Genomic DNA, 11,899 nt, shown 5'->3' with positions numbered 1-11,899 from the left:
GTCTTTGGCAGTGAATAATTTATGGAATGCCCTTTTTAAGTGACAATGCCAAAAAAAAATAGCGAATATCGCGGCTTCAACTTTCGCGGCTTCACTATATCGCAGACTTTTTCTGTTTTTTTTTTATTTTTATTTTTTTTAAGTTTATAAAAATGTAAACATTCAAGGAAGCAACTCCCTGGTCTCCGTTTGCTACTAGGACTCAGCACTGAAGAACATTTGTATTCATTTATTTATTTATTTATTTATTTATTTATTTTAATTCATAAAAATCTGAAAATCCACACTGAAATTTGAAAGCGGAAGCCACTCCCCTGTCTTCGACTTGCTACTGGGACTCAGCACTGGAAAAAAAGTTATAATAGGGGAGATTTTAGCTGCCCCTGACGTTCTTCTCCTGGTCAGAATTAAGCCACGCATTGACTGATGTATGACGGGAGTGATTTTATTTTTCTAAGCATCAAACGACAACATCTCAACAACACCGTGGAAAACTGAAATGACATAAATATTACAACACAATATTGTTATTTACAACAAAAGAATCTCTTATGAACAAATTGACAAAAACTCAAATTTTCTTACTGTGTGCGCTTTCTGACTTGAAATAGGAGCTGCTTAATCAAATTATTACATGTGTCCTCTTTCAATCGTTACAAGTCTGAACAAAGCCCGTCCTTCCCAACGGCCCTCTCTATTGGTCACATGAGCACTATTTCATGTCCTGACGTCATTTCTAAGTTCAAAATTGTACAACACGGTTTACATGATGAAATATGGACAAAGATAAGGAACAAAATACACATTGGATGAACACTGATAAGTTCATTAATAATTACACTTCTCTATAATTATCAATCACTGCAGGCAGACATCTTATTCAATTATTGACATTTAATTAAATAATTTGCATCTCTGGTCAAGAACATTATAAGGGTAGATACATCAATACTTCAAGACTTCCTCCCGATCTCCAAAGTATCTCCCCAAACAGTAATTTCTCGTACGGCTTTAAGCCATAAATCAAAAATAATTACAAGGTTACTGATTAATCCAACTGTGTAAGCAAAAACAACATCTGTAACTATACTAACAATTAAGGTATTTAACAATAATAGAAAGAGGAAACTAAAAACAAACCCCATTTGAATTAAAACAATCACGGCTTCATTTGGCATAAGAATTACATAAAGAAGCGCGAAGTGCGTCTCGGTGTAGGAACACTATGCGAGTGTTCCTGGAAGTGATTGATATCCATCTGCTGGTAGCAAGAGTCCTTGACGACTCTTCGCTGCAAACCCAGATCAACAGTCCTCGGAGCCCCGGTCTGGGTGAGATGTCAGATAAAACGTCTTTGTGAGAGGAGTAGGTGACTGGTTATGACCCCGAGTTCTCTTCGAACAATTGGAAGAATGGTTTAACAAAGAAATGATTAAATACACACATCTATAGTAGTATTACAGAATAAACCCAACAAACACAATACACACAATTATTCATGGAAAACCTAAATTGCCCCTCCCCCTCGGAGAGCTACAGTGATCAAACTTGGCAATTTTTCATTCATCGCGGGCATGTCTGGTCCACATTAATTGCAATGTTCGGGGGATTACTGTACATATTTTTGAAAAAGTGTATTTAAATATGACCAAACACATTCAGACATGCAAGAAGAGGTTCAGATCTACTTCTTAAGAACCTTACTCAGAAATACAGAATACATGTATCCTGGTTTCTGTATTGGTAAAACCAATAGTATAATTGTATTTTATTTTTTAATTTGGGCCGACCCCCACTCCCACACACAGAAGCCCAATGTACAAACACAAGAATATATTATATTATTTATGTTATTTGTCTGGTGAGTGGATAGCGCGTCTGTCTCATAGTTCTGTGGTTGTGGGTTCGACACCTTTGCAAACTCAGTCGCGGAGCGGACAGTCTATAAGTGACTCCATTTGTAAAGCTGCGCTCGATTAAAAAGACGAGGACATTTTCTCATATTTAGCGCCAAACAGTGTTTCAAATATGGTGTGAAAATTTTAGTCCGGTCTTTTGCACATATTATATAATATATAATATTTCTAAACTTCAGTAATTAGTAATAAGTGTTAACTTTAATCATGTTAAGTGTTGACTTTTTCATCTCGAGTCCACGAGAGCCACTATCCGGTCTGTTTTCCACCAACACATCTGAATCAAATAATCAGGATTAGTATCAAGCATCTAGACAACTTGCTGATGAATTGGTCATGTGATGCAGGTGTGATAGAGGAGGGAAATATAAAAAACAGACCGGATAGTAGCTCTACCAGAGTTGCTCAACCCTGGTATAGATGCATTCCAATAGGTTTATTTACTCCTAAATATGAATTTTAATTCCAATCTTTTGCAAAGCACTAAGGTTTCAACTAGTATATATTAGCATTTGGCTTCTCTAACTACATTTGACAGACAAGCACTAAAATGTACTGGCAGTCTATTGATACAACTAAATAGAATTCATTCTTCCGTTTGGTTTCCTGCAAAATAAATGAACAATAACCTTTGTGTTGCATATTGAAATGAATTGTGCGCAGGTCATCTACAAGCTCTTTTTACCTACATTTTTGTAAATTAAAATTAATCAAGCATCATTCATACAGGAAAATATATGTTAGGCTGTGTCATAATGACATGTCCAATTCAAAATAAATATTTTTTTCTGTCAATTAAATGTTTAAAAGACTTGTGAGGATAAGGTTTACAGAATATAACAGGTGAACCAAACCACACAGGTGAACCGACCTGGATTGTAACCCATTATCCCAGAGCTGTGAGGCGACACACTAACCACTCATCCGACGCTTAATGGATATCATTCATAAATAAAATCGATTAATTGACTTGGAAAAAATATATATTAGTTCAAGGTGAAATTATTCAGTCATTCAACCACTTATCCTCACAAGGGTTGCAGGGGGTGCTGGAACCTATCCCAACCAACTACAGGCACCAGGGTGGGGATACCGTCAGTTGTGGCCAGCCGATCGCAGGTCACAAGGAGACAGAGAACCATTCGTGCTCACACTTAGACATTGGGGCAGTTTAGAGTCCAACCAGACACCCATGCATGTTTTTGGGATGTGGGAAGTACCCCGAGAACCCGTAGAAAACCCACATAAGTCCAGCAGAACATGCAATCTCCCCACAGGAAGGTCCGGACCTGGGATCAAACCCTCAATCTCAGACCTAAGGGGGCCGATGTGCAAGTAACGTTAGAAAAAAAGGTTCCCTATTATTTAAATAACTGTTAAACCTGTTCTATTCACACATCGTTTTCAGTTTATGGAATTGGATTGGATTGGATTGGATAACTTTATTCATCCCGTAATCGGGAAATTTCTTTGTTGCAATAGGAAGAGGGTGAGGATGCAGGAATAGGAAAGGCATTATACACAAATAGGTACTTAATAGTAAGTTAATAAATAAATACATGAATAAATATATAAATAGGTAACTGTGTTGGTGAGATATATATATACATACACATACGTATATATACAAGCACATCTACACTGTATCCGAACCCACAGCCTTTTTTAAGTTAAAGAGCCTGACAGCTGATGGGAGGAAGGATCTGCGGAAGCGCTCCTTCCTGCAGTGAGGGTACCGCAGTCTACTGCTAAAGGAGCTTCGAAGGGACTCCACCGACTCGTGCAGGGGGTGGGAGGTGCTGTCCATGATGGACCTCATCCTGGTCAGCATCCTCCGCTCTCCCACTTCCTCCACAGAGTCCAAAGGACAGCCCAGAACAGAGCTGGCCCTCCTGATCAGCTTGTTCAGCCTGTTCCTGTCCCTCTCCGTGCTCCCACTTCCCCAACAGACCACTGCATAAAACACAGTAGATGCCACCACAGTGTCATAGAAGGTCCTCAACAGTGACCTGCACACACCAAAGGACCGTAGGCTCCTCAACAGGTAGAGGCGGCTCTGGCCCCTTCTGTACAGGGCATCTATGTTTGTAGACCAGTCTAGTTTGCTGTTGAGGTGAACACCCAGGTACTTCAAGTACTCCACGATTTCAATGTCTTTACCCTGGATGTTCACCTGAGTGGTCTGTTGAGGTGTCCTCCGAAAGTCAACGACCATTTCCTTTGTCTTACTGGTGTTGATGTGCAGGTGGTTTTGCCTACACCAGTCGACAAAGGCTGTGATGACTCCCCTGTACTCCAGGTCGTTCCCGTCAGTCACTCGTTCAACAATGGCGGTGTCATCGGAGAATTTCTGGAGGTGGCAGGTGTCTGTATTATGTTTAAAGTCTGACGTGTAGAGGGAGAAGAGGAGTGGGGAAAGCACTGTGCCTTGTGGGGCCCCCGTGCTGCAAGTTACCACATCAGACGTACAGTCCTGGAGTCTCACATATTGTGGTCTGTTGGTGAGGAAGTCGATGATCCATGCAGCTAGGTGGTTCCTTATTCCAGCCACCTCCAGTTTCTCTCTCAGAAGGACCGGCTGAATGGTGTTGAATGCACTGGAGAGGTCAAAAAACATCATTCTCACCGTGCTTCCCGAGTTCTCCAGGTGTGAAAGAGACCTGTGCATCAGGTAGGTGGTAGCATCTTCCACACCAATGCCTGGACGATAGGCGAACTGCAGAGGGTCCAGCTCTGCATTCATCAGGGGGCTCAGGTGGTTGAGGATGATCCTCTCCAGTGTCTTGATCAGGTGAGAGGTTAGTGCTACCGGCCTGAAGTGGTTTGGCTCCCTGGGGTTCGCAGTCTTTGGGACTGGCACCACGCAGGAAGTTTTCCACAAGGTTGGGACCTTCTGCAGACTGAGGCTGAGGTTGAAAATATGCAGAATCACTGTGCCAAGCTGATCCGCACACTCTCTCAGTAGTCTGGAGCTGAGGCCGTCCGGACCGGTAGCCTTCCTTGCCTCGATCTTCTTTAGTTGTTTTGTCACCTGATCGACAGTGATGCAGAGACCGGTGGAAGAGGGGTAGGAAGAGGGGGAGGAAGAGGAGAACGAGGGGGTAGAGTTGCTTCTGGTCTGGGGGGTCAGGGGAGCAGGGGCAGGGCTGAATCTGTTAAAGAACTGATTCAGTTCGTTGGCCCACTCCCCGTCTCCGGACTCCGGGCCTCTCCCACTGTTGCCTCCATGGCCCGAGATGGTCCTCAAGCTCCTCCAGAACTCTTTGGTGTTGCCTCTTTGGAGTTGCTTCTCTAGCCTCCTCCTGTAGCTGGTCTTTCCCCTCCTTATCTCTCTCTTCAGCTCCTTCTGGACCGTTTTGAGACTCTCCTTCTCCCCAGACCTAAAAGCCCTCTTTTTCTTGTTCAGGAGGGCCCTTAGATCCCTGGTGACCCACGGCTTATTGTTGGAGTAACAACGGACCTTCTTGGAGGGTACGATGTTCTCCACACAGAAGTTGATGTAATCTGTGATGCAGTGGGTCAAGCTGTCGATGTCTTCCCCATGTGGTTTGCACAGCACCTCCCAGTCGGTTGTCTCAAAACAGTCCCTCAGTACCATGCTGGTCTCCTCGGTCCATCTTTGTATGATCCTCGTGGTAGGTTTTATTTTCCTCACCATAGGGATGTAGGTGGGGATCAGATGGACCAGGTTGTGGTCTGAGCGGCCCAGTGGGGGAAGGGGGGCTGAGCTGTAAGCCTCCTTTGTGTTGGCATATAGCAGGTCCAGAGTTTTTTGTTCCCTGGTGCAGCACTTCACATACTGAGTGAAGGTGGGGAGAGTCGAAGTCAAGGGAGCATGGTTAAAATCACCGGAGATAAGAAGGAGAGACTGGGGGTGTGACGTCTGTAGCCGGGACAGAGTAGTGTGGAGCAGCTCACGAGCCACTGCCGCATCGGCCGAGGGAGGTATATACACAGTTATTATGATGACGTGCGAGAACTCCCGGGGGATGTAAAACGGCCTGATGCTAACAGCTACTAGCTCGATATTTCGAGTGCAAAATTGCTCCTTCACAGTAATATGCCCAGGACTGCACCATCTACTGTTAATAAAGACAGCTAGTCCCCCACCTTTCTTCCTACCGCTCTCCTCAGGGTCCCTGTCCGCCCTCACCAGCTGAAAGCCATCCAAGGAGATGAGAGAGTCTGGTATTCGCTCATCCAGCCAGGTCTCCGTGAAGCAGATAATGCAGGCGCTCCTTGTTGTCCTTGTTGTTTGGTCAGCGCCGTTAGCTCTTCCATCTTGTTGGGGAGAGATCTTACGTTCCCCATTATAATAGATGGAATGCTGGGTCTGAAGCGTCGCTTTTTCTCCTGACATTTTCGTCCGGCTCTGCATCCTCTTCTCTTCCTCTTTAACTCAGCGGGGAGGTCCAAGTCCAAGGGAATCCCGGTGTTGCGTAGCGCTAACAGTTGATCCCTCGTGTAAAGCAGCGTAGGCATGGCTGGGTGGGTCAAAATAGTCTCCAAAATTTTGAAATTTGAATTTGAAAAGATGGACTAAACTAGTAGATCAAAGACTGCCTCTCGCACAGCTTGAGTCTTGGAGTAGAGTCTTGAAAGTAAAGTCCCAAAACATTAAAGTATCGAATATAATATATAAAGTGAAGTAACAACTAAAGTCTTAAGAGACAATAAAAACATAAAATAAAGGATAAAAATCCGTAAAAAAGCTGTACAAACACAGAATTCGAGTGAGGGTTTAGGGAGCTATTGCAACAAGCAGCCGCTTTGAACGGCGCCCTATGATGAATAACTTACAACTGGACACCCAAGTACCTTTATTTGTAGAGAATTACTAACTAAAGCAGGTGGCCTGGCGGCACAAGTGGTTAGCGCGTCAGCCTCACAGCTCTGGTGTCCTGGGTTCAAATCCTGGTCACCTGTTTGGCGTTTGAATATTCTTCCCGGCCCTGTGTATGTTTTCTGCGGGTACTCCGGTTTCCTCCCACATTCTAAATTGCCCCTAGGTATGAGTGTGTGCGTGAATGGTTGTCTGTCTCCTTGCACCTCCGATCGGCTGACCGCTGATTCAAGGTGTTTTCCCCCTCTGGCCCAAAGGATGCTGGGATAAGCTCCACCACCCCCCGAGACCCTAGTGAGGGTAAAGCGGTTCAGAAAATGAGATGAGAACTATAGCACTAGGGGTTCTGTTGTATTTTTGGAGACCTCTACAAAAACTATTATTTAGTTAAGATATAAATTCAAATAGTTACTATTGGGGGCTTTTCTACAACCTCATCTCAGTCTTTGAAGGTACAAAGCAATCACAAAGTAGCACCAGTGAAAACATTTAATTACAAATATGAACCAACAAAGAAGGAACAAGAACAGTTAAACACAGGAAGTGACATTTGACGATTAAAAGGTGTCAAAGACAGTGATTGTTCAATCCTTCTAGATGTCCATTACATTGAAAACACAAAGTAAAACTGGCTACCAGCAACAACAGAAATGGCACAGATATTTTGTTTGGTCACAATGCAGGCCCACCTAGTTTAGTTTTTGGAGAAATGACGGGCATAAATTATGTGATGCTCACTGAGTAAGCTAAAGGAGACGACAAAAAAAATACAAACAAAAAGCTTTTCAAAAATATATAAAAATATGCCACTAGATTTATATCAACAATTGAGGACCTCGGATGTAGTATTTACAGAAAAAAATGCCATTTAATATTTACAACAATAAAGACACATCAGGCATGAGGAGACGTACACGTGAAATGACTTTTATGGGGCCAGATTAAATACTCTTTTCTCAATTGCTGGACTAGTTAGCTTTGGCAAGGAGTAAAATTTTACTGTTTTACTTGCCTCAGGAATTGGAACAATATTCACAGGCAACCAGTTATTGAAAAGGTTACTGCATGAACAAACAGCAAAATTGATGTGACTTTCTTTAGGAATTTGTTGATCTGAATAACTGGATGGATGCCTTGCCAATATGGAAAATTTTAACTGGCTGGCTCACAGAAAAAATATACTAAACGAAACACAACGATGTCCAGATTGCACACACATGTAGAATGAATGGTATCATAGCTTGCACACACACATAAAATACAGCAGCATGTTCCTCTGGACCTCAAGCCAGCATGAGTATACGACAGAATTTTCACTGGTTATGGCACAGTCCTACAACACAAATGTGTACAGACATATATTTGCCTTTGTTTTCCAATTAGTTCAGTGAAAACTGTCATACAATATTTTAAATGGGAATATTGTACATTTTTATGCTGTTCAAATATTCCTTTCCTTCATCTCTAAATGAGCTCATGCTGTTTAAATATTTCCTTCAGTTCTTCACATACTGACCACAAATGAATTTTAAGTATGGGATTTTTTTTTAGACAAACAATGAAAGAAAACATTTGGAAAATTATAAGCCAAGTGCTATTCAACGTCAGGCAAGGCCACTGTCTAATTAACTACAAAGCAGATATCACAATGACCAGTTTAATCCTTTTTAGGAATTGGCTCCCTCTAACAGTGGGAGTGTTCACTTAATGCTGATGGACCAGGTGAACCACCCAGATGGCCAATGATGCCCTTTCTTAACTTGGAGGGTTTCAAAACAATCCCCACTAAACCTCAAATCCTTAGGCTACGGTCTGTGTAAGAATACATTCACCTGTCCTTCACTTCCACTGACATCTGTTTGTGTGTGTGTTGCATGCGTATATGTGTAAAATGGCTTAACTTCTAGCCTTCTGAAGGCACGTGCAGGCACTTAGCATTTGTCCTTCTGACCTATTCAGTATCTAGCACACTCGCAACTGAAATTGTAGTAGGTGAAACAAAATCACACTTATGTGACACCTAAAAAAAAAAAGAGTAACACTGCATTTTTTCCTTTCGCAAAGATCGCAGGATACATTTGTAATTGCATACTTAAGAGGTTCAGATTGGGCAAGTGTGTAGAAATCTGGTAGAACATTTCGTAGTGTTTGAAATAAAATAAAATATGAAGTGTATTCGAGGATTCTGTTATTCCCTGTGCTATTTGCATGCTTGAACTCAATTCCTGTGCCCCAGATTAGACACTGTGAACTCATTGTACCTCAGCTCAAAAAGAAGAGGGTGTACGCCACATGATCTATAAATTAAGTGCTATCCATACAAAAGTGAAATCAAAACCATAAATACTGTACACAACTATCTTCATCTACTCTTTAGTAAATCAACTCGAGCAGCTCCTGATTGAGAAGCAAGCAATTAATGTGTCAATTTTTCCTCCTGGCAAATGTGACTGGCAACCTAAATCTTTCAAACATTCACACTAAAACTTACAAGGCAGGCTTTGGCATAGTCATTTAAATGCACATTTTGTCTGTATAAGACATATTATTTAGCTTTTGTATTGATTTTAAACATGAAAAAGATTATTTGTTGAATACACGCATATGTATATCCAAGAATAAATGGCTAGTATATGACGGTGATGGGATTTAATGAAGAAAAAATTGGCCCCACACCTTTAGTACACATTGTTTCTTATTAAGGTGCTCAATCCTCCCCTTCAACAAGTTTTTCATATATTATCAGTCAGCCAATCAGGTTTTACGAAGCTCACTTTAATGCTGAAGTTCTTTGTCTATCGTCAGCAAACAGTTACCACTAAATAAAGTACAAAGTTACATTACCATGTGGTTTTACGCTGTACCAATATTTGACACAAAACATTTTTTCCAACAGTATGATAGCAACTTCTTACTACTTAGATTGAGAGAAATGATAGGAAGCATTTGACGCCTGCATCTTTTGTCCTTTTTAGGCTTCTGTTTCATGTGAAGGTTGGTTAATGTACTGTAACAAAAAAAATGTCACTCAGTGTGGTGTAGCCCATTTTAGAATATTCATACTCAACAAAACTATGTTTAAAGTGAACATAACCATGCCCACATCTAAGCGGAATCCATAACCATAATGCGCATCAAAACTGCTAGAGCCAAGCAGAAAACTAAAACGTCACATACACAGGGCTGAAGCACTTGTATGTAGCAATAGGAAGAAGGTTGAGTCTCAAAGGCCAAACTGGGCTTGAAAGTCTCAGATCCTCCACAGCAAAAGGTGGTTTGTGCTGTCATCCCGTCCAATAGTCTCACTGCTGTTGTTTAGTCTGAAATCCTCATAACCATCTCCCCCCGATATGACAAGTTGATTGGTTTTCGAAGGCAGGTGGGCTGAGGCTCTGCGGCGAGCAGAATCGCGTCTTAGAAGGTTTCCATCAACAATGTCAACACTCTCCAATGGTTTGCCTGGAAAAAAGAGATAACACTAATTAATCTTGGGCCTTAAACTATATTCCCAACAACATTGTCTGAGATGTTTTCGTCCTCTGATCTGAGGCAGTTGCTCACAACCAGAAACCAAAGGCTTTGAGAGCAGTGGCATAAAATTCAGGTATTCAAAAAATGAAAATTTTGTGTTGGCAAAACTTCAATTGTCAAAATTAGTGTTGAACCAATAGTATTTTTAGCCCTGGATAATGGTTCTGATAACTGGCTTGTGGTATCAGCCGATGCCAATCCGTACCAATACGTTTTATTTTCAAAGGAAAAAAAGTTTTAACATTTAATAATTAAATGCACTTGAATGTAAACGAATTGCTATCATGGCTTGGTCAGACACTGCCAATGGCATGGCTAGGCATTCAATGGATATGAAATGGGAGGTCATTTGCTACCACTCTCGCTCTTCAAACGTATTGTGAATTCACTAGTGAAAAACTTGTTTAAATTCACAGCAGAAGGATTACGGGATGCCACACAATTGGACATCTATTGGATGCCCTGGAATAAGGACATTTGGGAAAACAAAAAAAGGAGCAGTTGTCTCCTAATTTTTACGGCAGGAGTTGTTGGCGACCATATTGGGGAGGGTGAATGTTAGAAACTAGTGTCGTATCAGTACCGAACCTGGAATATGTATCAGTGCAATGCGGGTGATAATTACCTGTGGAATCTGATGTCAGGGAGGGGAAATTCATTCCCAATCCTTCCGGTAGCTCCACTGATGTGAGGAACCGGACATGCCCTGTGTGTCCATGAGCAGACCCCATTGGAACAAGGGGTGTTTTTACGGCACACGCACTTGTTCCACAACTCACTGCTGGGATTGCTAAAGTGAGGACCACTCCTGAAAAGCAGAAAAAATCAATACTGCTGTCACAAGATTGATCATCAATTCTTTTACATCCCACCAGTGATGTCAAACCCATTTTCACGCAGAAAACATGAGGATTTCCGTCTGAGGGCCATTGTGACTGCAAATCTGTCATTATTCATTTTCAACATTCTTATTTTGTCAGGGTCATGAGGTGCTGGAACAAAATAAAATTAGTGACTGACCAATGATGGGCTGGGCCAATATTTGGAAATTTGACATAAATCGGTATCGTTAATTTTTTTAATCTGACCATCTGATATGTAGAAATCAATTTAAAACTGAGTTATTTTGACTCAGTTGCAGCCACACTTTTCTTCTTTCGCTCTGCCTCTAACATAAACAAACAGCTGCTCATTAAGTCCAGGACTTTGATGTTGTGGTGACTGCTAAACTTCAATTTGTGGTGGCCTTTATTGGTAATGAACGCACAGACACACACCAGCACCAATGCAAATTTAACCCTCTGTTGCTTTACCGCCATAATAAAGTTTCATTGTACATCCAATAACATACATCAACATTAGTTGCAAGAATCCTCAATATATTTCTTAATAAATATCAGGGTAGAATAGATCATTTCGACTTTTATATTTCTTTAGGGTATGTATAGGGCCTTGTGAAAGTGTTCGGCCCCCTTGAACTTTTCAAACTTTTTGCCACATTTCATGCTTCAATCATAAAGATACAAAATTAAATCTTTTTGTCAATAATCAACAAAAAGTGGGACACAATTATCAAGTGGAACAGAATTTAGTGGTATAAAAACCTGAA

The 11,899-nt window shown here is 41.5% G+C and overlaps 2 protein-coding genes and 1 long non-coding RNA gene across 3 annotated transcripts in view; all 3 read right to left on the bottom strand.

Moving 5' to 3' along the window:
- Window positions 1-228: 228 nt before the first annotated feature.
- LOC144200466 (uncharacterized) lies at window positions 229-800 on the bottom strand. Its single transcript, XR_013327115.1, has 2 exons — window positions 586-800; window positions 229-494 (listed from the first exon to the last, which is right to left on the bottom strand). It is a non-coding gene; the product is annotated as an uncharacterized LOC144200466 (long non-coding RNA).
- Window positions 801-2,186: 1,386 nt separating this feature from the next.
- LOC144200462 (uncharacterized) lies at window positions 2,187-7,100 on the bottom strand. Its single transcript, XM_077722638.1, has 2 exons — window positions 2,758-7,100; window positions 2,187-2,545 (listed from the first exon to the last, which is right to left on the bottom strand). The coding sequence occupies exon 1, from the start codon at window positions 6,292-6,294 to the stop codon at window positions 3,553-3,555; it is 2,742 nt and encodes a 913-aa protein (XP_077578764.1). The 5' UTR covers window positions 6,295-7,100; the 3' UTR covers window positions 2,187-2,545; window positions 2,758-3,552.
- A 134-nt stretch (window positions 7,101-7,234) lies between these two features.
- The window catches only part of arhgef17 (Rho guanine nucleotide exchange factor (GEF) 17), an 82,496-nt gene continuing 77,831 nt past the window's right edge, over window positions 7,235-11,899 (bottom strand). Inside the window, exons 23-24 of the mRNA XM_077722637.1 lie at window positions 10,916-11,098; window positions 7,235-10,218 (exon numbers count right to left, since the gene is read on the bottom strand). Of these exons, the coding sequence (XP_077578763.1) occupies window positions 10,010-10,218; window positions 10,916-11,098 (392 nt within the window). The 3' untranslated portion in view covers window positions 7,235-10,009. The remainder of the gene's footprint in view (window positions 10,219-10,915; window positions 11,099-11,899) is intronic.

This window comes from Stigmatopora nigra, chromosome 8 (assembly GCF_051989575.1).
Source record: "Stigmatopora nigra isolate UIUO_SnigA chromosome 8, RoL_Snig_1.1, whole genome shotgun sequence".
Classification (NCBI taxonomy): domain Eukaryota; kingdom Metazoa; phylum Chordata; class Actinopteri; order Syngnathiformes; family Syngnathidae; genus Stigmatopora; species Stigmatopora nigra.
The sequence above is the reverse complement of the archived record's forward strand: the minus strand, read 5'-3'. Positions and strand labels throughout refer to the sequence as shown.

Coding starts and splice junctions, on each gene's coding strand:
- LOC144200462 (XM_077722638.1), bottom strand. CDS start 6,294: ATGCAGAGCCGGACGAAAATGTCAGGAGAAAAAGCGACGCTTCAGACC.